The following is a 25,983-nucleotide window of genomic DNA, read 5'->3' on the forward strand; positions in this document are numbered from 1 at the left end:
CCGTGTGCTGGAATCCAGCTGCCTGGGGGACGGGCTTCCACCCTCTGCCCTGTCTCCTCCTCCTTCCCCCGTCTGTGATTCCAATTCCCAGAGAAGGTGCTGATTGGCCCAGCTCGGGTCAGGTGCTTGTTTCTGAACCAATCAGCTGTTTTAGGGCTGGGATCATGTCCTAGGACCATGGCTGCCCCTCTGGAATCATTTGACTGGAGCAGGGCAAAGGGCAGGGGTTGAATCCTAGAAAAAGAGTTATCTCCACTATTTATGAGTATCTATGACATTCTGGGCCCTTTTCTAGGCACTAGAGGTGCAGCCCTGGGCATAGCAATGTGCCTGCCCTCATGGAGCCCAAATATCCCCGGACCGGGTGCCGTCATAAGGTCATCAGGGCCACTGGTTTTGTTGTTCTCCCTTCAGCGAGCTTGTAGTTCAGTGGGAGGGTCCAGATTCTTCCCAGGGCATCATGTCCTCAGATACACCCCCAGGGCACTTGTGCACACAGCCGGCTTGGAGTCCTCCTGTGACTGTGTCCTCACTCTTATGACAACATCCATGGTCTAAGAGGTGCCAGGCCGCGCTTACGTTCTAGTGCTGGAACAGAGCCCCCAGATGCACTTGGGTCCCTGAGGGGTATATGTATTGCTACCACAACATCTCTGTGCTAACCCGACCACGTGCATCCTTTACTGAGTCGCACACGTCTACCGGGCACTGTGCTGGCTCGGCTATACTGTCATCTCTCTCCTGGGTGGGTGAAGTGAGGCCTGGAGGCTTTGTTTAAAGCAAACCGCCCACGGGTTACCACCTAGTAGGGGTAAGGGTGATGCCACCCTAATCACCCCTCTCTGTGCCACCTTCCGATGAAGAAGAGCAAGTGTTCCTTCCGGGCTCAGCCCAGCCCCCGGTGGTCTTTCCCTCACTCTGCAGTCTGTTGGGACCATGAAAGGCTGCCTCTGTAGGAGCCCCAGCTGCCCAGGAGGAGGTGGGCCATGCCTTTGACCTCTGGGAGCTTCGGGGTCCGGCCCACAGGAGGAATGTTTCGGCCTAGAGGGCAGGACCCTGCGGCTCCCACGTTCCACGTGGTTCTGAACCCGCGCCCCGCCTCGTCCTCCGCTCTCTCCCGCAGGACTGGATCATAGCGCCCGAAGGCTATGCCGCCTACTACTGCGAGGGGGAGTGTGCCTTCCCTCTGAACTCCTACATGAACGCCACCAACCATGCCATCGTGCAGACGCTGGTGAGTGGCCTGAGCGCCGGCCGGGGTGTGGGCAGCTGGGGGGGCAGGGCCACCAGATCCCGCCTCGTGCTCCTCCGAGCTGGGGCCACAGCAGGTCTCTGGCCAAGGCCACATCATGACTTTCAGGAGCCCAGGGCACTTTTGCTTTCGTGGGCCCTACCTCCATAAAACAAGATTAAAAATTATATTTAATAGCATGCATCATAATCTTCGTGTATGTCTTCAACCCCAGAGTGCATTTATTTCTCCTAATTTTAAAAGCAGTGAGAACAGTTTCATGGGCTTCTAGAGGTATCGTGGGTAAAGGTCCTGTGCCTAACGGCAGTCGCCCTGGCCCTGCCTCTGTCAGGCGACCGTTGTCCCTGGTTGTCAGCATCCACATCCACAGGCCCTGCAACGTCTGGGCTTCCTCCAGGTTGGGTAGGCTTGAGGGCTCATCCCCTCCCAGAGCTCGTGGCTTTGCCTCCTAGCCTTGAACTTTGTGGTTCGGCCATTCAAGGGTGTTTATTGAGCATCTACTACATGTGGACCCTGCGCTGGCAGCTGGGGGCGCTGCAGGGAACAGCATACAGGGAACATCACAGACGTGGTCCCTGCACTCAGAGCCTCATTTTCCAGGCAAGGAAACAGTCAAGTAAACAAATGCGGGAACTTCAGGGAGAGGGGAACGACAGGAAGATGGCACACAGGATAATAGGATAGAGAGATGGGGGGTAGCCGTGGGGCTCTTTGAACTTTCACGGGGTCATTGGAGGATTCAGTGTGATGATGCAATTAAAGCTCTTAACGGGGTATCCAGCGCGGAGGACACTCAATAGATGTTATTTTTACTACTTTACCAACAACAAGAGTGATACGAGTTAGAGACTTTGTTCTTTAGCTTAGAATCTGAGGTTCAGAGACGTCGGTTATCTTCCTCCTTGCTGTGAACGTTATCTGGGCCTTCCCTGACAACTGGTCATCCTCTCTGGCTTGAATGCTTCTAGTGATAGAGAGCTCCTTACCCAGGCCCATCTCCTCTGTACCGCGGGTCTGTTTGTTGCAGAGCTTTGCGCTTCTTTTGCTTAGTAACCTGCCTCCCTCTTCCCTGTCCCTGCCCCGTGTGTTACTTCTCACTCCGTTTATTTGGATCAGGCTCTGCCCTTTGAGGGAAGGCCTCTTTTTTAAGCATTGCTTTGCCAGGACCCCCGCTCTCACAGCAGTAAACTCCGAAGCCCTATTCAGGACTGAAGGTCTTCAGGCTGGAAATGAATAGTCACCCCAGCCTATTCCTTGGCCTGAACTTGTCCCCCGTGCCAGTGTCCCCCTGTTCTGTCCTGCTCCGAGGACCAGAGTGATTATTCTGAAACGAACTTGATTATTCTGAAACGAGGGTCATGTTTGGAAAGGGGGTGAATCCTTGCTTTCTAGAGAGTCCTAGTGAAATGCAGAGGAAGTGAGCTAACATCTGGGATTCGCTTTAACATTATTCAAGGATGGAGGAGATGGGGGAAGGTTTAGATTTGTAAGGTTTGAGATGATCCATGAAAACCAGTTTAAAAAGCGCGCTGACCTACGTGGGAGGGTCATAGACTGGGGCTTGGGGGCAGAGGGTCATCCACAGGGTTTTCGGTTGGCCCACGTGGTGTGTTAGAAACCTGGAAGTTTCTCATAAAAGCAAAACAGGACTGACAGCTGGCCCGTCCTGAGCACTCGGTACATCTGATCGCACTGGCTTTGGGCAGCTCGTGTCCGTCTCCCTTTGGTTTGCCCCAGTCCTCACTGGACCCTATGGTCTGACTCCTGGCCCGGTTTGGTCATCCGTGGCACTTGCGTGGCCCCTGCCGACGTTTGAATTTGTTTGTCCCCGAGCCCCACCACCTGTAAGGTGCGTAGGAGCCCACGAGCCAGAAGGAACAATAAACCTGGGCAACTGGCTGACTTCTTTCTTCACTCTTACCTTCTGGACCTTCTCCTTGCTTATTGACGTCCACCCAAGTGTTTGCCCAAATTCTTTTCCTCTCATTGTTAGTGCTCAAGATGCAGAATAGTCTAATATAGTCTAGACTCACACCATCCAATACAGTAACCACTTTTAAGTGTGGCTCTTGAGTACTTGAAACGTGGCCAGTCTGAATCGAGATGTTTTACAACTACAAAATACACACTGGGTTTTGAAGACTTAGTATAAAAAAAAATGTAAAATAGCTCATTAATGATTTCTTATGCTAAGTATATGTTGAAATGATAATTTTTTGAAATCTGGGGCTAGAGTAAATATACTGTTTAAATTAATTTCACCTCTTTCTTTTGCACCTTTTAAAATGTGGCTACTAGAACATTTTAAATTACACATGTGGTTTGCATGATATTTTTCTTGGACAGGACAGGTCTGGCCCAGAGGTCAGTCAACCTTTTTCTGGAAAGGGCCAGATAGTAAATATTTTCAACTTCGAGAGTTGAAAGTCTATGCTGCACCTTTTCACCACAGATGCTGTGTAATGCAGAAGCAGAAGCAGCCACAGATGCTGTGTAGACGAATGGGCGTGGCCGTGTGCCAATAAAACTTTATTCGTAAAAACAGGTGGTGGAGCAGGGATCGGCCTGCAGGCCGACCCTCGTCTAGCCCAGTGGTTCTCCAGTTGGGGCAGTTTTGCCTCCCAGGGGATATTTGACAATGTCTGGAGACATTTTTAGTTGTCACGGTTTTGGGGGGGGGGGGGGGTGGCGTGCCTCCGACCTCTAGTGGGTGCAGCCCAGGGATGCTGTTAAACATCCCGCAGTGCACAGGACAGCCCCACATTCCTGGCCCCAAGTGTCTTCCTAGCCGTGTGCTGTGTGACCCTCTATGCTTTGGTTCTCTCATCTGTGAATCAAGAATAACCCCAGAACTGAGTTAGTTACCCATCAAGCGCTTAGAACTGGGAGTGAGCGGTAAGTGTCACCTGGGGGGATTTTTGTCCAAGCAGTACCTGTTCCTTTTAGAAGTACTGAGGCCAGGGAGGCGTGACTCACCGGGTCTCACCACTGCCACCGTTTTGGTGTGTGTTCCAGGTGCACTTCATCAACCCGGAAACGGTGCCCAAGCCTTGCTGTGCTCCGACTCAGCTCAATGCCATTTCCGTGCTCTACTTCGATGACAGTTCCAACGTCATCCTGAAGAAATACAGAAACATGGTTGTCCGGGCCTGTGGTTGCCACTAGCCCCTCCTGGAAGTCAGACGCTTCGGGGCCACGTTTTTCCAGGTCCTGGGTCTCTCCCACCACCTCGGCGAGGAGCCCGCAGACCAACTGCCTTTCGCCAGGCCTTCCCGTCCCCCTCCCCAACTGCAGCGCTGTAGGAGTGTTAAGGAATTTGAGAGGCAGATGGCTTTTGATCCGTTTTTCGTCGGCATCCTACAGACAAGATCCTGCAAGCTGCTGCAGGCAAAACCTAACAGGGAAAATATATATCAAGAAAAATTGCCGGGCCCCGATCGCTGGCTGTGAAGTCTCAGCTGTGCACCGACTCGTTCCCAGGGGTAATGATGACACCCTTCAGCCCGGCCACCAGCAGCGGGAGGAAGGGGGCGCGGCCAGGGGTGGGCACGTCCGTCTCTGTGCGAGAGGAAGACTAACGCGGAAGTCCCTGTAATAAATGTCACAATAAAACGAATGAATGAAAATGGTTAGGATGGTAGAGATATATTTTCCTAAACAATTTATCCCCATTTCTTGGTTTACTCTGATTTCCATAAACAGAAGCTGTGGCCGGTGGAGGGAGGGGAGGCCCCCTCTCCGTGCCATTCCGGTTTCATTCTGAGGCTTGCCGAAGCCCACTGTTTACGTAAGCTCACCCAAAAGCCAAGATTTGGCCAGCAGGGGAGACGGAAATTTTCTGCTTGGAGTTGACCTTGAAGAATAAATAGGTTCCATCATTCAGCCGAGTGCGTGGTGGCAGAAATTAAAATAGGCATGTGACGCACCGGCAGACGCCTGGAATTGGTTTTCCAACACTCCCCGTGGTAGGAAGTCAGTGAGGGTTGGCAGATGGAGGAGGACAGCTCAGGACAGAACTTGCAGCTTGATCCTGAGTTCCGGCCACCATAGCCCTATTTTCAGAAGCACGCTAGCCTTCAGCAGGGGTGGGTGGGCAGGGGGACCGTCAGTCTCCCAAGTTGGTCATCGATAGCAGCGTCCTGGAGTCTGGGCTCTGATGAGGGCCTCCGTGGTCACCTCTTTTCATTTGCAGACCGCTTTTAGAAGTCTCTGTGCAAGAATCGGCCCCTTGAAGTAAGGGAAAGGTGACACGGTGGGAGGTCTGCTGGATGCAGGGTGTGCAGATGTGAATCTCAAACAGAAGGCTCCTGAAGCTGTCGTGAGAGTGTCCTGACTCAAAGGTGCCATTTCTGACGTGGCTCTTGCCATGAGCCTCCCTTGCCTTAGCTGGTGGGTCCCCTAAATGGTGTGCACCCCGCCTCCAGCTGCAGTACAGCCTTGGAGACGACCAGGCTCTCTGTGAACAAAGAACAGGATTATCCCGGCGAGGCCTGTGGCCCCTGGGATCTGGTCTAGTGGGAAACTGCTTCTCCATGTGGATTAAGTTGGTTCCTGGAAACACAGGGACCCTGTTTTCATTTTCTTTTATGTTTTCTTCTTCAGTAGCTTGGGCTGCAGCCTTCACTCTGCCTGGTCAATGGGGAAGAGTCGGTGTTGTTGTTACATTTTGTTTTGTCTGTTGACAGATCTGGGGATTTTGCTGTGATTCCCTCCTGGTGCAAGTTTTGTCACCACGTATACCCCGGCCGACATCTGGCTAGCATCATTTGTACACTGAAGCATGTAAATAGTTGTTACTAAACAAAGAAATTATTTATGTCCGTCTGAAGCTCATTTTAGACCCTCTCCAATCCCTTGTTCAGGACGATGAGCTTACTCGCTTCCCTCCAACCTGTTTATTTTCTTATTTAAGACTATTTATTAATGGTCAGACCAATGTACCTTCAGCCGTTACACAGAGCAGTCCTCAGAGAAAATGCTGTATAAATAGACAAAATAAAAAGGGTTCTGGTTTTGGGCCTGTGTATGTCTGTGTTGTTTTTTCTCTCAGCGCCTGGATATTGGAGTTCTCTTGGTGTGCTGAGAACTCTTTGCCTTGGCCTCCACCATTAACACGCTGTTTATCATTCAGGCCCTGGGGAGAGAGGGACGCTCGTCAATATTTGATGCAGCTGTGTGGGGCTCCGGGCAGGAGAGATGGAACCAAACAACAAATGTGAATTTGGTAGGCTCAACTACAAAGATCCTTGATTGAATTACAGTGCAGCTGTCAGCAGCTGTTTCAAAGAGGCAGGGGGTAAATTAGCTGTGTTTACTGCTAACATAGTTGAAAGATTTAGTCATCCCAATAAAATAGAGGCACAAGAAAGAAAAAGAAATAGTAGTGGGGGTAGGGGGAGTGTACACCCAAAACTTTAAAGCGGCGCAGACCCCGGAGCCAGCACTGTCCAGTGCAAATTATTTCAGCGGCTTGGGGGCTGCTGCTGGCTCCCGGCTTGAGCCGGAGATGGCCCACAGCGGGCCTGGTGAAGGTGGCCAGGGGCCCGCTGTGCATGCAGCAGCATGCAGCCGTGCAGCTTGGAACAACGTCTTGGGCCCCTTTCCGCTTTGAAGTGCACGCTGAGGTCACCTGATGGTTAGAATCTGGGCCCATTCCCTGGCCGGCTGCTTGCTCTTGCCCTGTTGCCTCAAATGAAGCAGCCGCTCCTAACAAGTTGCAGCCCCTGTGATTTCCAAACCCTCCTGTCACTGTCCTGATGCGTGATCTAGCTTTTGTTCTGTTTCCAGGCTGAAGACCAGAGCTGCAAACCGGAGGGCCAGATGCAGCCTGCAGACGTATCTTATTCCTCCTGCATGGTTGAATTCGTTGCCAACACATTTTTGAAACTCAGAAGATTGGGGTGAAAAAAACCCTCAGATTCTGCCTTCCCTTGAGCAGTCTGCAGATCTGGCCACCCTGGGCCCCGTTCCTGCGTGGCAGCTCCCGGCTGGAGCCAAAGAGCAGTTGTTGCCACAGTCTCCACTGCTCCCTGTTGTCTATCTCATGAAGGTGCGAATGTCAGTTGCTGTTTTAAAAATTGTAGGTATTTATTGATTTGTCCCCATGTCTCTATTAAGAGTTGGAAAGTAAAGGCTGGACTGAAAGAGCCACACACTCTGGGGGAAGAGGAGAAGCCTTTTGTTCACTTCTGGCTCACTTTCCCCTTTCCAGCTGGACCCCTGTAGGCAGGTGTGTCTGTGGCTGCAGCACCGCAGGTGGCCTCGTCTTTGGCCTTCACCTTGCCCTCGCCTGGTTCCCACCTCTCTTGCTCATTGTTACGTTGGAGCATTTTGCGTTGGCGCCTCTTCTCCCTGTCCCGCTCACAGAGCACCTCTGTCAGGGACCATGGCTCCCACCACTTGGCCTGACATCGTCGCTGGCCGTGCTGAGAGGGCCTGAAAAAGTGAAGGAATTTACTCACCGGCTAATAATTGCTGGAACCGGAATTGGGACCCAAAGCCTGGGCTCAATCCCATGCTTCCCTGAGTTAGAGTCTCCTGGGTCTGCTCATGAAATGTGGGGATTCCCGGCCCCCAGCCCTTACTCTCCAAACGACCTTCCCCAATTCCCTACGTCCATCCCTGAACCCATGCCAGGTTCCTGGACCACAGGCTCAGGCTCTTGGTCTCCCTCCTGCTTCCAAGCAGCTCGAGGGCCTTCATCTGTGAGCGTGTTGCCGAACTTCTAGCTTCCCCCCTGGCTGGGCCCCCCACCCCTGCCTGCTGTACAGTATAGCTTGCCTGACCTCTGATTTCTGCTTCGTTGCCTGGTGACGGTAGTGTGTGGACCTCGCTGGGAGCCTGGGAGGGTCAGCAGCGGTCACTGGGGCCATCTGCTCGGAAAATTCTCACGTGTACATTTTGAGTCCTTCCCTCTGTCCAGATCTTTTGGAGAAGCTGAGTGTATCAATTTCCTGAGGCTGCCATCACAAAGTACAGACTAGTGATTTAAAAAACTAGAAATTTATCCTCACAGTTCTGGAGGCTGTAAGTCCAAACTCAAGGTGTCCTTGGGGCCATACTCCCTACAGATGCTTCAGGGGAGGAACCTTCCGTGTCTCTTCCATCCTTTGGTGGCTGCCGGCATCCTTGGCTTGTGGCTGCATCTCTCCAATCTCTGCCACTGTCTTCACATGGCTTCTCCATTTTTCTATGTCCTTCCTCTGCATGTCTCTTAAAAGGACACTTGTCACTGGATTTAGGGTTCACCCAGATAATCCAGGATGATCTCCTCGCCTTGAGATCCTTAATTACATCTGCAAAGACCTTTTTTCCAAATAAGGTCACATTCCCGGGTACTAGGGATTAGGATGTGGACGTATCTTTTGGGGTACCGCCGTTCGGTCCACTATCATGAAGCTACACGTGCCGCCCCTGAGGCCTTGCCCCCGCTTTCCTGCTGCAGAGTTTTGGGACCTCGTAGAGCACCGTGGTCCTCACAATGCCCCTGGCTGCCGTCCGTGCTGCTGTGTGAGCACTGCAGCTCCTTGTCTCGTCCCACGACTAGAAAGGGGCTTGGGAGCCCAGCCCAACTTCCCCCCAACTCTGAGCCTTCACCCAGTCAACGCTGCAGCCAGGTGCAGCACAAAGCGCCGGGCCGTGTCAGCTCTGGAGGAGTGGGCAGACCATAAACAAGGATGGCTGAACCACAGTGCCCTTCACAGGTGCAAAGGTGTCTCTGAGGGCTGCACAGGCTTCCTCTTTGGCCAGAAGCCTTCATTCATTCATTCGCTCATTCACTAGTTCCTTGTGCGTCCTCTGTGTGCCAGGCTGCGGGCGCTGGAGATACAGGAGCAAAGCATCCGCTCAGGGAAGCACATGTTCGAGGGCACAGGAAACAAATAGTATCTGGTACCACACCACGGCTGCGCGGGCTTCTTCCTCCGTATAAAATAATACAGATTTTCCTTCACGATTGTGTTGGTATAGAGATGAATATTAACCAGGCTGCATCATATTATGTTATCTTCTCATTTCAGAAGATATTAAAATATTTTTTGTGGGCTCCTAAAAGTACCGTGGCTCCCGAGCACGGTGTCTGCTGTGCCTGATGGACAAGCCGGCTGGGGGTGACCCATTTAGTGATGCGTGCTGGGAAGAAAGAGTGAGCCAGGGAAGGGTGGGTGGTGTCAGCAGAGAGGCTCTTGGAAAGCATGGTCAGGGAAGGACTCTGAGTGGGGAGCGATGGGGGTCCCCATGGGCAAGAGCATTTCTGCCTGAAGGATTTGCACGTGCAAAGGCCCTGAGGTGGGACTTGCTTGCCAGGTTGGAGGAAGAGCAAGGAAGCCCGCCCTTGTGGCCAGAGCAGAGTGAGTCAGGCAGGAATGAAGTCAGCAAGGCAAAGGCTTTGAGGGCCCCAGAGGGACTTGGCAGTGGGGTCATAGGACATGCTAAGAGCAGAAGAGGACTTGATGGGAAGAGCTGGGGGGTGGGTAAGGGAATAAGGGAGGGCTTCAAGGAGGACGTGGCATTTTAATCTTCCCTGCCCCAGTTGAGCCTTTCCCGTCTCCCATCTGCAGAGGCTGGAGGTGGGGTGAGCACTCAAACCCCTCTACCTGGCGTTTGGGATGGGAAGTGGCACCCGGTCAAGGTCACACACGGAGGCAGCTGAGAGCACGCTCGCTTCCCCTGGGAGAAGACCTCTGCTGCCTTCTTACACATACTTATTTGAGATGGAGGTGAATCCTCGGGCCACAGAGGGAGCGCATGCTGGGCAGAGGGGCCTGGGATCAGCGCCAGCTCAAAGCCTAACTAACTTATTTTGTTAGCTGTGGGACCTTGGGCAACTTCCTACCCTCTCTCCCAGGACCCAGTCCTTCTCGGGGCCCCAGCCCCGCACTCAGGTTGGAGCCCGTCCACCCCTTCTAGGGATACTCACCGTGACCTAGACATGCTTCCCCTCTGCCTGTGGATCGGGTCCTCCTGGCTCAGACCCCTTCAAGACTCTGGCCCCAGCCTCTCTTGATCTGAGATTTGAGGAAATAAAAATAGAAGAGGAAAAACACAGAACTCTCCAAAGTCTCTGGATTTGCGACAGCCGTTTGGACAGAGACAAAGTGCACCTGGCCCGGGAGGACAGCGCTGCCTTCCCTGGCACTCGGTCCTTCCCACCCGCCCTCTCCCAGCCACGGCTCTCTGGTGACGGAGGAGGTGGCCGAGTGGGGCAGGGTCTCAAGCCCCCCACTCCATGGAACGCAGGCCCTGGGCTGGCCCTACCTTAGTGCTGTGAGCACTGCAGTGTGGCCACAAGTCATGTCCCAGCATCAGCGGCCAGTGCTGTAAAATGGTGCCAGCTACCCACCCCACCCCCCACACCCCCCCCCCCCCCCGACGAGGGCGTGTGGCCTGGGCGGTCACCCGGGGCTCTGTGCTCCAGAAGGCCCTGTGTTTCCATGCTGCTCCAGGTCCTGAAGCCAGTCCTGTGCCCGGTGGACAGAACAAGAACTTTGGTGTCAGGCCCGGGGTCCGATATGTCCTCTGCCACATTCACTGTTCAACAAGGACATTTGGGACATACATGGGCTGCGGGCAGTGTTCTGGGCACTGAGGATACGCTGTGAACGGGGGTGGGGGGAATGAGGCCCCCCTCTCTTGGATGGCGCATGCAATGGCAAAGAGAGCAGGCGAGCAAATGAATGGTCACGGGAGAGGCCAGACGATGGCCAGCATTGGGGGAAGGATTAGCACCAGCTGAAGAGATGTTAGCCAGGTGTGCGGTCCAAGTGTGCAGAAACCCCAGGTAGAAGGCCCTGAGCCCACGGAGCGGAGGACAGACCCCAGGGGAGAAAGCCAAGGCCAGCGGGAGACCTGTGATGGGAAGAGGTTAAGCGAGGGGATTCTCAGCCTCGGCGCCACCGGCGTTTGGGGCCGGGCATTGTCTGCTGTTGGGCTGTCCTGTGCGTTGTACACTGCCACCCTCTAGACACCAGTAGCAGTCCCCTGTTGTGACAACCACTAATGTCCCCAGATATTGCCAAATGTCCCCTGGGAGGCACAGTCGCTCCCAGTTGAGAACCACCGAATTACGGAAACTGAAATCAAGCCAACAGAAGCCTGGGAGCTATGGGGAGATTTTGAGGGGTGGGGTCCACTTACTTAAGAACTCACAGCTGAGGAAGGGCAGGAAATGGGGTTGGAGCACCCCCATCCGGCCTCCTAGAAACCACCCCCCCCAGTGATGTCCAGCCCCTGGATTGGCGCTCAGGAGTCTGCTCTCTGGTGTTGTCTGTCCCTTGGGAAGGGCATCTGCAGGAGACAGTGACGGGGGAGAGTAGAGAGCTGGACATTTATTTTAGGGACAGTTGAGGGGAAACTCCTACAGTGAGTGGGGCCACTAAACAAAGGACCTTGTATGCCCTATTAAAGGATGAACTTGGAGCCTCTTATGAGCTGAGTGACCTTGGGCACATCGCATAGCTCCTCAAGCCTCAGTTTTCTCTTCTATAAAGTGGGCACAACAATAATAACCTCTTAGGGTTGTTGGGAGCATTAAATGAGATGATGTAAGCAGAGCACATCTTGGCAGCCAGAGTGATGCTGTTAAACAAGAGTTCTCTGCTCAAAGCCCCCCACGGGCTCCCACCCCGCTCAGAGTAAAAGAACCAAAAAGAACCTACAGGATCTGACCCTCGCCTCCGACCAAGTTTCCCCTTACCAGTGACTGTGGTGACAAACTACAGTCGTGCCTCATTTTCTACGGGGGATTGGTTCCAGGACCCCTCTCCGTATTTGCATATAACCTACACACATCCTCCGTACGCTTTAAATCATCTCTAGATTACTTAAAGTACCTAATACAATGTAAATGCTATCCGCATGCAGCAAGTTCAAGTTTTGCTTTTTGGAACTTTCTGGAATTTTTTTCTGACTATTTTTGATCCGTGGTTGGTTGAACCCATGGATACAGACGGCTGAGTGTACCACAAACTTAGTGCCTTAAAGCAACACAAATTTATACTTCTAGAGGTCTGAAGTCTAAAGAGGGCTGGCCCCTTCACCATCTCTAAGGCCCACAGGGTAGCATCTTTAGGTCTCTTCACATCTCTCTGTCCAGCCCTCCTCCTTCTGTCTTCCAGGGACCCTGTGGTTACTTCGGGCTCACCCACACAACCCAGGAAAATCTCCCCATCTCAACATCCTCAATCACATCTGCAAAGTCCCTTTTGCAAGGCGGGACATAATAAAAAATAAATATTTGGTCTTTGGTCTCTGATTCCTGGAACAGATCTGCTAGACGCCTTGGAATTTCCTGAGTGCTGGGAAGAATAGGAGTTTTAGGACTGTCTAGTTTTTCATAACTAGCTCCTTTCAACCCTACCTGAGTTTATGCTAACGAGGTGACCCTTGACTGAGCAAAGAGACTCTGTGATTGGAGGGTCGAAATCTTCAGCCCCACCCCTGACCTGAAGGAGGGTTTGGAGAGCTTCCAGGTTGGTGACCGCATGGAGGTGAGGGACGGTGGCAGTTGGGGAGGCCCGGGGGCCGCGTGCTCCTTCTCCCACTGCACTTTTCCCTGAGCATCTCTTTCACGTGGCCGATGCTGCGTTGTATCCTTTATAATAAATGGGTAATAGTAAGTAAAGCGCCTTCTTGAGTTCTCTAAGCTGTTCTAGCAAGTTATCAAACCTGAGGAGGGGGGTGTGGAAACCCCTGACTTATAGCCAGTCGGTCAAAAGTGCAGGTGACAACCTGGGATTTGCAATTGGTGGCTGAGCCCTTAAACTCAGGGTCTGTGCTAACTCCGGGGAGATAGTGTCAGAATTGAATTGAATTGAATTGTTGGACACCCAGTTGGTATCCAGAGATTTGGAGAACTGGTTGGTGTGGGGAGAAACCCCCCCGCCAACATTTGGTGTCAGAAGTGTTGTGAATGTAAATGGTTGATACAGACCAACGTACGTCACCTTCCATAAGGTAACATTCGCAGGTTCCAGGGATTAGGACATGGCCATCTTTGGGGGGCCATCATCAGCCTCCCTCCTCACTCTACCGCCCCTCCCCTCACACACTCTGCTCCAGCTGCAGCACCCCCCTTGCTGGTCTCCACATCCCAGGTGTGCACTCCTGCCTCAGGGCCTTTGCACTTGCTGCGCCCCTCAGCCAGGAATGCTATTCCTCCAGACAGCTGCAGGCTGTTCCCTAAGCTCCTTCAGATCTTTTCCCCAAATCGCCTTGTCCGCGAGCCTTCCTCTGCTGCCTGCTGGTGTCTCCACCCCCCAACCCTCCCTGTCCTCTTCCTTGCTTGCTCTCCCTCCGTAAAGCTCATTGCCACCTGACAAACTCCATGTTTTTACTTATTTATGTGGCTGTTGTCTGTCTTGGTCTCCAGAAGACAAGGGATTTTGTCTGTTTTGGTCGCTGTGGTGTCCCCATGCCCAACCCAAGTCTTGGCACACAGCAGGGCTTCCTTGACACAGTTTGATGAATAAATGCCTGTATTGCTATTAACAAGTCCGGAATCAGGAGACTTGGGCTCTGCTCCTGGTAGCTGAAGGGCCTTGGAGAGGGCTTTAACCCTGGCCCCCTGGGCCTCGCCCTTTCAGATGAAGGTTAGATCGGGGGTGTCTGCCGGCTCCACCTGATGGGCCCCTTTGGCATCTGGGCAGCGTTTTGGGATCATCTGTGAGACGTTTTCTCAGGTGTACGCAGGAGTGTGCTTTAATGGAGCGGTGAAGTGACCCTCCGAGTTTCATCCCAAACCCTGTGGTCTTTTCCGCTTTTCCTGCTCTAGGAAAGGAAGGGGCTGGGGGAGTTTAGGAATGGTGACTCTGGCCTGAGATCCATGTTCTCCTAAACTCGTGTCATTATTTAATGGCACAAACAAGCCGCTGAGCAGCAGACTAAGTAATTCCCAAGAAAAGTTTGTGCGTGTGTGCTGGGGTGGGGGTCTGGGACGGTGGCGGTGAAGGTGGAGGTCCGGCGGGCGGGGCGGGGCGGGGAGACGTGGCCACCATTTGCCCACATCCTTGCCCTTGACCCTTGATGGTGCACATAGAACTTAATCACGTTACAGAAATGCTGAATAAAAATGGTTTCAGTTGCTAAAGCCAACAGAGAAACTGCATATCTGAGCTCTGACCCTTCCTAACCAAATCCAGATCCAGATCTCTCTATTTTAGGACGTCTTAGCAGGAATCATCTTACCCTTTTTGGCCAGCCCAGAGTTGGGTAGCAACAGCTTTGTGCCTCCATCTGGCAACCCACTTGGCCTGGGGGTGGGTGGGTCGCCCAGAGGTGCTATGAGGGGGACGGAGAGTCGCTCTGAGCAAATTCCTTCCCGGGTATCTTTGGGGAGGATGATTTTCTGGCTCGGTGGCCTCTCCAGCCCTCCAAACAAGCACTGGTCTTTGTTCCATTCTTGTTTCGAGTGCTGATGAAGGGAAGGATGACAGATGACCCGGGCCTCCATCTCATCCTGTCCTTCTGAGTGGTCCCTAAAATAACACCATTAGTGGGCCAAGCGGAGGCGCCTTATCTTCAGAGGGGTCTGCTGATAACACCAAGTGGGGCTTCTCGGATGCCCTGGGCTGAGACCGGGCGGCGGCCGTGGCCTTGATGCATTACAAGGGTCTTTGCTTCCCGGCGGCCTGGTGACATTCCAGGGGTATAAATAGTCCGGCAGGCTGGAGGCTGGCGTGCGCGGGCGTGACGGCGGCGGCAGAGCCTGGCACGCCTGGTTCATGACACCCGCCGAGAGTCACATGTGTACGGAGACGTGCCACTGCTCCTGCCCGTGTGTCCTCAGCCAGGCGGGGCCTGTGAGCAGCGGGGGTGCGGGGCAGACTCATCTGGGCAGCATTTCTTCCCAGCCTTTGCCCAGCCGTGACCTTCCGTCCCCGCCATCGGCTGTGGGGTGCTTGCCTTCAGCGTCATTCCTTAAGCCTTTCTCTGGCCGCCTATGGCTTATCCTCAAAATGCTCCTTTGGCTAACATTGATCACTCCTGATCAGAGATTTGGAAATAAAGAACAGCACACGGGAAAAGGTAAAAAATGACCCATCGATCCAATGTTCTCCCCCTCACTGGATGTAAACGTGACGCACATTTCCACTCCTCTGTTCTGTGGACGGATATCTGACTAGTCCATTCAACATCTGGCACTCACAAAGACTCCTTCAGCTCTGCCTCTGTGCCAACCGCTGTTACGGAAACGACATAGACCAGGAGGGAGATGGACAGGATCCTGCTCTCCTGCGCTCACAGGCTGGGAGGCGAGGCAGGCACGACACAATCAACCGTCGGCACCAGACCGGCAAGTGACAATCCACCAGCCGGAGAAAGCAGCCCTGAGAGAGACAGTGACAGGGTCAGTAGAGAATTCACAGGGCTGTGGTGGTGCCGATGGCCGCTTTGGGACAGGTTTTCAGAGGAGGCTCCTCTGAGAAGGCGACATTTCAGCTGAGACAGGATGATGGGGAGCCACCGTCAGCCTGGCCCCCACAGCCCTTAGATGAGGGAAACACGATCAAGATTGTGTGATTGTAGTTACTTTCAGTTTTCTACTGAAGTATGATATCCATGCAGGATGTGCAAAATGTGAACACAGAGTGACAGTTTCTGCACCTGGAATAAATCAAAAAATAGCATCATGGTCCCCAGAGTTGCCCTTCTAGTCATCGCCCCGGCCCCCCAGAGTAACCACTGCATGCAAGTCTCACTCCGTAGGTTGGTTTTGCCTATTTTAGCAGGTTATACAAACAAAACAGTATAATACTTGTTCCACTGCACCTGGCCTCTTTTCCTCAATGTCATGACTTACCCATCTTGCTGTGTTTAGTTGTAGTTTGTTTCCTTTTCGTTGCTGTATAATATTCCATTATGTGAACATAGCAAATTTGTTTCTTCATTCTACTGTTGATGGGCGTTTGGTAGTTTCTGTCTAATAAGAAAATGCTGCTGTGAACACTCTTGCATATGTCCATGCATGTCTCTGCTGGGTCTCCTCCTAGGAAAGGACTAGCGGAGCTAGGTCACGGGATCTGTGAAATGTCTGTTCTAGCTGATTCTGCCAGACTGCTTTCCAAGGTGATTGAAGCTACATCCTCACCACCAGCAGGTGAGAGTCCCATTTGCTATACGTCCTCGCCAACATTTTTTTTTTTTTTGGCTGCATTGGGTCTTCGTTGCTACGCGCGGGCTTTCTCTAGTTGCGGCGAGCAGGGGCTACTCTTCATTGCGGCGCGCGGGCTTCTCATTGCGGTGGCTTCTCTTGTTGCGGAGCACGGGCCCTAGGCGCGTGGGCTTCAGCAGTTGTGGCACGGGGGCTCAGTAGTTGTGGCACAGGGGCTTAGTTGCTCCGTGGCATGTGGGATCTTCCCGGACCAGGGCTCAAACCCATGTCCCCTGCATTGGCAGGTGGATTCTTAACCACTGCACCACCAGGGAAGTCCCCATCCTCGCCTACATTTGATATATCTGTTTTTGTTTTTGTTTTTGTTTTTCACTTTACGGATGCTGGTGAGCTATTCAATTGAATTTTGAATTTGCTAGTTTGAATTAATTTTTTGAGGGGGATTCACAGTCACTCAAAAGTATTTAAGGGCAGGGGCAAGACCAGGGATGGGAAAGAGAAAAGGTCTCTGCTAGCTGCTGCTTCGTGCCCTGCAAACCCCCTGTGAGCCAGGAGCTGGTCTGGGCAATTGCACCCACTGCTCCAGTCCATGCTGTAAGGGAGGTGCTGTGACGGCCCCTGCACTTTGGGGACCAGAGAAAAGGATTTTGGCCCAGAGACACTAAGTGACTTGCCACTGTCACACAGCTAAGGGCGGAGATTTGAACTCAGGCTCGTCCTGCTCCAAACCCTGCTCCCATCCCCGGCACTATTTCACCCGTGAAGGCGCTCGCCCTGCCCAAGTAAGGGGAGACCAAGATGATTCCACTCCCACAGACCAGATTGTTTCTTGTTCCTTTTGGCGTCTGCCCCAAGCCTTGAACATCACAAATGTGGGGGCCACCATGTGAGAACTTGAACCAGAATCCGGGGAGACAGCTTATTGCCCAAACCTGTATGTGGGTGAATTAAAACCAAAACAAGTGACCTCCTTGGTCATTTACCAGGCACAGCAGGAAGAGGGGACTTGGCAATGTCCTGCTCGCTGACCAGTCTAGAGGAACAAACCCGATCATTCAGGCTAAAGAATTCACTTGCTCCATCGGTCCTGACCCATCGGGAAGCCTGGCAGCTCTGCCGGGAACGCTGCCCTTGCCAGAACAGCTGTGGGAAGGAGAGTGATGTATTTATTTATTTAGGATTTATAGATGCACTGCTTCCCAAAAAGGTTTTGTGGGAGGCTTAACAAAAAACTTAAACACATGAAAAAATAGGAAGATTTAAAATAAAATTGGAGTCAGAGGTTTTTTTTTTTAAAAAAAACAATGAAGTTAACAGTGGTGGGCATCTGGCATGGGACGACCACACAAATGTTCAAGGGGCCACCTTGGGAAATCTGAGCGAGATGCTGACCCCGAGGAAGGCAGAGCAGAGAGACAGAAAAACTGGGCTCTTGCTAAGGTGACCAACCGTGCTGGTGTGCCTGGGACAGACAGCTTTCCCTGGAGTGTGGACATCCCTGTGCTAAAACTGAGATCGCCCCAAAGTGGGTTGAGTTGTCTGCTCTAACCCTTGGTGACGTCACTTGAGCTGCTAAATCCAGCTGTGCTTGAAAGCAGACCACCCCACCACCACCCCTTGCTTTGCCGATGTATATACCAGTCAATTCCTCTTATTCCTCTTTTTACCCATAGAAAACTATCCTTTTGTTACTCATTAAGTTTAATTTCTATTTGTGCAGAGGTCAATAAAAAGTTAAACTCTAATACAAGGTTTATAATAAAGAGCAGCTGTGCTCTACCCCCCTCTTCAGCACTGGCTCCTACTCCCAGGGGGATTCAGATCAATATTCATCATTTTGAAATTTATTGTCCTGGGTACTTGATGGGCACCTTAAATCTGAACATTAGTGCCTTCTAGAAGAAACCACCTTTTCTTTCTACTCTTTTAGCTCTTTCTTCTCATATAAACCTCTGTCTTTCTCAATAATATGCTCACCCTGTTCTTTCTTGATTTCCTATTTTAGACATTAACCATTGACCTCTCATATGGAAAATGAGAATTGAAAACCTAACACCACTTCCATATATAGACTTCCCACATCCTCTTGATCTGTTGATCCAAATGTTTGGCAAAATGAACATTTAGTGTTTATGTAATTCTGGCCTTGTAAATACTGTTTACCTCTACCCAGTGTAGTCTTATGACATCATTTCCTTTCTGACACAACCTTTTGTTTTTCCTGGAGTTTATAATTGCCTTAAGAAAATAATCTGCTTAGTTTTCTTTGCATGCATCATGTGTCTTTCTCCAAACCTCCAAAAGAATTCTAAAACTTTTCTCAGCACAAACATATCAGGTAATCTATTGAGTGATTTTTTTTTTTTTAATTAATAGCTACTTTATTTATTTATTTATTTATTTATTTATTTAGCTGTGTTGGGTCTTTGTTTCGTGCGAGGGCTTTCTCTAGTTGCGGCGAGCGGGGGCCACTCTTCATCGCGGTGCGCGGGCCTCTCACTGTTGCGGCCTCTCCCCTTGCGGAGCACAGGCTCCAGACGCGCAGGCTCAGTAGTTCTGGCTCACGGGCCCAGTTGCTCCGCGGCATGTGGGATCTTCCCAGACCAGGGCTCGAACCCGTGTCCCCTGCATTGGCAGGTAGATTCTCAACCACTGCGCCACCAGGAAAGCCCCTATTGGGTGATTTTTGTTTGTTCGTTATTTTTCAGTGATTCCTCCTGGTTCCCAGTCAATGGCTTCCAGGCCTGCTGCAGCACTGGGACTTCCCCTCACACCATCCTGGGACTTGCCCTCACCTCCCTTCTGCGATGGGCCGCCAGTTCCTGGATCCTGTGCTTTCCTCCTTCATGGTTTACACTACTGTGTGATTGGAACAGGTTCTCTAGGAGCTGCCTGGTATGAGATACAAGGGAGGCAACTTTTTGAAACATCTAATATCTGAAAACATCATCATTCTAACTCACACTTTGATTGTTTAACCCAATATAAAATTCTAGTTTGAGAATAATTTTCCTCCCGGTATTTGAAGGCTAATAAGGCTTGGCTCCACGCACTTCATAGTTGCAATACTTCCAGTGTTACTGTTAAGAAGTTCAGGGCTATTCTGATTCCTGTTCATTTGTATATGACATTTTCCCCCTTCTTTATTTTTGAAAACTTGAAGTGTCTTTTTTAATCTCCAATTTTCTGAAAAATTTTCATGCTATGATAATTTCCTTTTATTGAAGTATAGTTGGAATTTGGGTCCCAGGATGGAACCTCTAATTTTCTTATCTCTTACTTCTAGTTTTCCATTTCCATATTTTTATGCCAAGTTTTGGGGGTATTTCTTCACCTTTATTTCTCAATTATTCTATTGACGCTCTTTTTAACAGCTTTACAAGAGTACATTCTTGCTTCTCTGAAAAAAAATCTTTAGATAGCATTTTCCTCTTGCTTCACCCATTCAGTCTTTTATCTCTGTGATAATATTAGCCATGTGTTTTGTTTTTTTCTTAGGCATGTTTCTTCTCTCTGCATTGTCTTTGTATCCTTATGTTCTGCTGTTTTCTGCTTGTGTGTTTCGGTTTCTGGTTTTGATGTGGAGGTGGGCCCCGTGATGGGAGGAAGGTGAGGCTCACCATTTCCCACACTGACTTGCACTTAAGTTTACCGTTTTCACCACAGGGTTGCCCGTCTTTCTCTGTGTTGGCATCCCTGGTTTTGGAGTCTCAGGTTTAATCTCTGTAGGGTTGATCTCCCATCTCCTTCCAGAGAGGGGCTAGAATTAGGGAGCCTAATTTTCTGGGCCATGCTTCTTAGAGTTCAGCTTTTCTGCTGGCCTATGTGGGTCGTCCCCATGCATTTGACTTCCACTTTCAAATATCTTGTGGGTGTCCTTCAACTGCTGTTGTCCTCTCGTCTATTCATATTGTCCTTTATTAGGTTTATGCCTTTATTTAAAACTTCACCTGTGGGCTTCCCTGGTGGCACAGTGGTTTAGAATCCACCTGCCAATGCAGGGGACATGGGTTCAAGCCCTGGTCCGGGAAGATCCCACATGCTGCAGAGCAACTAAGCAGCCCACGTGCCACAACTACTGAGCCTGCGCTCTAGAGCCCGAGAGCCACAACTACTGAAGCCCGCGTGCCTAGAGCCCGTGCTCCGCAGCAAGAGAAGCCTGCGCACCGTAATGTAGAGTAGCCCCCGCTCACCACAACTAGAGAAAGCCTACGTGCAGCAACGAAGACCCAATGCAGCCAAAAATAAATAAATAAAAACTTTTTTAAAAACTTCATTTGTTAACCTTTTTAGCATGGTCTCTGGGTGGAGCAAAGACAAACACACATGTTCAATTCCCTGGGTTCACCAGGAATAGGGTAACCAACTTATCCTGGTTTGTCCAGGAATTTCTTGGTTTTAAAACTGAAAGTCCTACTGAGTCACCTTGCTGTACAGCAGAGATTGTGAATCAACATTGTAAATCAACCATACTTCAATAATAAAAATTTAAAAATAAATATCAATAAATAAAACTGAAAGTCCTGCATCTCAGGAAATTCCTGAGTCCTGGGAAAACTAATTTCTCCAGCTGTAACTTCTGAGTCTCCTTTACCCCATCGATTGTCTGAACCCATCTGAGTTTGGTATTCCCTGAACAGCCACTGAAAGTGCCCTGGCTCATCCAGGCGGTGGTCCTCACAGCCTCAGAGAATGACACGGACCGAATCACTCATGTTACAGACACTCACAAGTGTCTGGAAAAGTCCCTGTATTTCTGGAAACCCCAAAGATAAACGGCAGGCATGACTATCATTACTGAAATTGCCGGCTGCAGTGGAGACGTGCAGGTCTGGTGGCCGCCCGGAGGTGCAGCCCCCGCCTGCGCAACCTCTGTAATTATGAGAGAGCATTTTAAATTGTTCCAGTCCAAACAAGACCTGGAAATGCAGAGAGCAGGCTGGTCGTTAGGGCTGGAGAGGAGCAGTCTCCATGGAAGAGCCTGGAAGGGCTTACAACACAGGGCAGGGCTGGAGGTGATGTTCTCACTGTCTCTACAGCAACAGGGGTTGTAGATGGAAGGGGAGTCGGCGGATCTTCCTCAGCACCCCCAGTCTGTCCCCTGGGAACAGGCATACGGGAGGTGCCTTTTTGTTTGGTCGGTGCTACGCTATACTCCACCAACTAAGCATTTGGATGAACTAGCATTTAAAATTAAAAGGCAAATATTTTTATGATGAGTTGAGCTTAGCAGTCATCCACACATTAGAGTAAGTTAATTTACACAAAGAGGGAGGGAAGCCCAGCACAAGGCAGACGCTAGAGGGCAGGCAGGAGGGTGGCTGGTGGAGAGTGCGGACCAAGGTGTGTGTCTTGATGGTGGATACCACTGTGGCTAAGTCCCAGTGCCACCCACTTATTGGCTGTATTATCTGGCCTCCCTGAGCCTCGGTTTCCTTATCTGCAAAATGGGTATAATTATAGCATGTACTGCATAGCGCTGGTGTGAAGATTAAAAAGAAAAATAAATACCATGTGCTTAGCACGTTATGATGGTATGGAACATGATAAGTGCATAATGACTGGTGTTATTATTGCTGTTATTGTAATTATCAGGCTTATTTTGCCATTCTCGAGGGACCGACCTGACTCTGAAGGTGGGAATTAACAAATGGGGAACAAGCAAGGACTTGCTCAGCAGATCCTGGGGGAGGGCAGAGCCCGGCCAATGTGGAAGCATGCCCACCAGCCTCCATCACTCAAGGTGAGGCTCCAGACTCTGTAACAGCACAGGTGTTATGGGGGGGGGTCCAGTCAGGCTTCATGGGTCCTGACCGTGGAGGAGAACCAGACCAGGGTATCGCAGCAAGATTCCAACATCAAGGGGTCATGGAGAAAGCAATGTTCATTATCTCCATCTCCTCTGGCCCAGAGATTTCTGATTATTTGAGCTTTTCTTACCCAGGATCCTTCTCTGGAAAGCATCATGGCACATCCCTGCATTCTTTCATTTGTCTAACGAACAGGCAGCACGCTAGACTCCCAGTTTTGGTTTTTTTTTTAGGCCACACCGTGCAGCACGTGGGATCTTAGTTCCCTGACCAGGAGTCGAACCCGTGCCCCCTGCATTGGAAGCGCGGAGTCTTAACCACCGGACCGCCAGGGAAGTCCCCTGGACCCCCCCAGTCTTAAAGAAACTCAAAGAGCCCACAGTCTCACAGGGAGGCTGACAAGTCCAAGGCAGTCACATCACCATCTGAGGAGCCCCTTAGCTCTTGCTGAAATGATGGAGGGAATCAATGGGGGAGTGAGAGAATGAATGAATGAATGAACTAAAACGCTAGTTGTGGGTGGCATAAGTGCAGGTTTGGTGGAAACACGCAGGGCTGAAGGACCAGAACTGTGTCACAACTGCCAAGACTTCCCAAGTTGAATTAGTCCCTCCCTCTCCCCTTCCTGTGCCTCACCAGTCCCTCTGCCTCTATCTATTCTCCCACTTCTATTTCACAGAAGCCCAGGAACAGGCTGGGCTCCATTTAGAGCAGGAAAAAAAGGAGAAAATTGAGCAAGCAAAATATATAATCCTCTTTAGTTGTGGTGGTTCTGGGATTCTTTGGTAAAAGAAGGAGCGCTCAAATATTTATTGATTTGTGCCTCTGTCACAAACACCTGGAAAATATTTTGAGGCATTGCTTAATGTTCCTTCTGCCTTTCCTTCCTGCCTGGAATGTGGATGTGATGTCTGGATGCACAGCTGCCATCTTACAGCTATGAGGCGATCAACATGCTAATGAAGGGAGAACCGGGGAGAGATAGGGAGAGAATCAGAGGGTCAGAGATGGACATACACAAAAACTGGGGAAGAAAGAGGGAGAAAGAGAGAGAGAGGAGGAGATGGCCCCACCTAAGTCACCACAATGTTATTTGAATGTTGACTGCTCTGGGGAGCCCCCCATCTGGGCACCACTGTCCTCAGCCCTCTGTCGTCTGCAGCCTGAACCAAGGCGAGAAAGCTGTTCACCTCCTGATAAGGTCGGAAAGCCACCCCTGCCCTGGGGAGGGTCCAGAGAGTCCACATCACATGACCCACGGGAGCCTCAGTGGGAAGGAGGGATTCCTCCTGGTTGGTGTATTTATTCGGGACCTCTCCCTGGAGGACCTGGCAGCAAATGTGTTTTCCTAAAGGTGAAGGATAAATAGGGAGAATCCAGCAGGGGAGTAGTGCAGGTCTGGCACACAGGCAGCCAGGACCCGTGTGTCCGTGTGGGTGTGAGTGTGTGTGCACATGCGTGTGCACACTGTGCTGTGATCGTCATCGTAACAGCCATTGTCCAGCCCTTTGGAATTTATGAAGCAGCTTTTAAATATAACGTCCATACAACTCACCCACTTAAAGTACACAATTTAATATTTTTAGTATTGATATATTCACAGAGTTGTGCAATCGCCACCACAATCCTAGAGACTGGTCAACCTGTGATTTGCATCCAGGCCCTCTGGGTCCAGAGCCCGTGCTCCTAACCTCTGCAGGGCATGGCCCCTCAGGCCCCTTTGCTGCAGTGGTGAACCCGCTGACCAACGAGCCCGGGTTCTCAGTGCCGTCCTGGACCTGCCAACATCACTGCTGTCCTGTTGCTGGCCTGGGCTCCGTGCCCGCAGACGGTGGTGGCTCTGTAGGGCCTGGGTTTTTATCGCCGTGCTGTACACTTCCTTGGCCCCCTCCCACTCTGGCTGGGGCTCCTGCCACTTTGATGTGGTTCCTGTTTCCCGTCCTGCATCTGGCCTGCACATGGAGGGCCGGGCATCTGAGCCGGCCCACGCCCCCCACCCCATGTCCCCTCTGCTGCTTCTCCGAAGCTGTTCATGATCCCAGCATCTTCCAGATTCTGTCTTCCCACCTGGGGCTTTGCATCTGGAGGGGCTTGGGAATCAGAGCTTGGAGGCAGCTCCTGGGGAGATACAGGAAACCCTGGCACCTGCCTGCTTTCAGGGGAGAAGAACTATGGCTGCCGTGAAAAGCTGCAGGTGGGCAAAAAGCGTTGCTTTGAACCCTCCGAGCATCCCTCCCGTTGCCCCAGATCCTCCCTCGCTGCCCCCAGCCCGGCATCTAAAGTGGCAACATCAGCCCAGTGGGGCGGCCAGCACCATCTTCCTACTGTGTGTTGCTAAATATTTTGAAAAGCATTTTGCAAAAGTGGGAGCAGGGTGGGGGGGGCATGAGTCTAGGGACAATACAGAGCCGCACCGTGCACCCACAGACCACAGCCATCAGCCACGGGCCATGGTGAAGGAGCTCGGAGCTCTGTGGCCGTCAGTCAGTGGTGGCCTCCACGTGGATGCATTCTGGGGCTGAGTGTCTGGGTTTGAATCCAGTTCCTACTCTCAGGGCTCTGTGACCATAGCCGGTGACAGAACCCCTCTGAGTCTTCAATTATGCATCTAAATCTGTTCATGGTAGCGCTCTCCTAGCAGGGCTGCTCGAAAGATTAAGTTAAACAGTATACTCCAGTAGCGCCCAGCATATAGTCAGCACTCAAAAACTGTAGCGTTACATACGAACTTCAGATAAATAGGGACATCTGTGCTGATTTGTAACCTACTTTGTAAACTGAGCTCATGGAGTTTTCCATGCTAGTGGATGTAGTTCCACAGCATGATTTTAAGCCGTGGTGGCTGAGAGCACAGGCTGCGCGACCAAGCTGTGTGATTGCAAATTCCAGCCTTGGCAGATGGGAGCTGGGTGACCTTGGACAAGTCACTTAACCTCTCTGTGCCTCAGTTTCCACATCTATGAATTCTATTGAAATGGGAATAAAAACACCACCCAGATCAAAGGATTGTTGTGAGAATTAAATTAATACATAGAAAATGCTTTGCCCAGTTTCTGGCATGAAATCAGCTCTTTGGACCAGTTGGATTTTTTAAAATTATTTCTCCATGGAACAGATATGCCTTTCATGTATTTAGTTTGACTTCTCATTAAGCAACTTGCCCAGAGCTGGGATTTGAAACCAAGACCTGTCTTATGATACCAAAGCCCATCGAGCTAATCAAGGTGGAAGCCTAGACGCTTTTAACACTGGGAAGGAAAGCCAAACACAGTGCATAGACACCTGAATTGCAAGAAAATGGTTTCTTGTTATAGAAAGAGCGTCAGACTTGGCATCTGAGTTCAAGCCTGGCTCTACCTTTAGCCAAATGATCTCAGTTAAATCATGCCCTTCAATAAAATTAAAAAAAAAAAAATCATGCCCTTTCTCTGAGCCTCAACTTCCCTCTCTACAAGATGGAGATAATGAAAGTATCTACTCATAAACCTATGAACCTGTGAATCAAATGCAATAATGGATATAAAGGCAGAGAGTAAATAAACCTCTCTGGCTTTAAGGTCACAAAGAGCTGGATTGGCTCCCAGACCAGCCTCTTCCTTGCTACTTACCAAGTCAGCCCACCTGTCCAAGCCTCAGTTCCCTTACCTAAAAAATGCGAGGGAAAACAGCGGTTTTCCTGAGAATCAAACGTAGGCCAGATGATGTCGTGCTAACCTGGTAGCTGATGCTGTTGGCTGAGGGTCACTGTCACTGTCGGCCAGACCTCAGGGGCTGCGGAGGGCATGAAAGCTTCCCAGGATGGCTCAGCTGAG

General features: G+C 51.0%; 1 protein-coding gene across 1 annotated transcript in view; it reads left to right on the forward strand.

Annotated features, from left to right (window-relative positions):
- The window catches only part of BMP7 (bone morphogenetic protein 7), an 89,813-nt gene extending 85,061 nt beyond the window's left edge, over window positions 1–4,752 (forward strand). The window contains exons 6-7 of the mRNA XM_068566084.1: window positions 1,124–1,234; window positions 4,268–4,752. Coding sequence (XP_068422185.1) covers window positions 1,124–1,234; window positions 4,268–4,417 — 261 coding nt within the window. The 3' untranslated portion in view covers window positions 4,418–4,752. The remainder of the gene's footprint in view (window positions 1–1,123; window positions 1,235–4,267) is intronic.
- Window positions 4,753–25,983: the final 21,231 nt, after the last annotated feature.

Source organism: Eschrichtius robustus, chromosome 16 (assembly GCF_028021215.1).
Source record: "Eschrichtius robustus isolate mEscRob2 chromosome 16, mEscRob2.pri, whole genome shotgun sequence".
Taxonomy (NCBI): Eukaryota; Metazoa; Chordata; class Mammalia; order Artiodactyla; family Eschrichtiidae; genus Eschrichtius; species Eschrichtius robustus.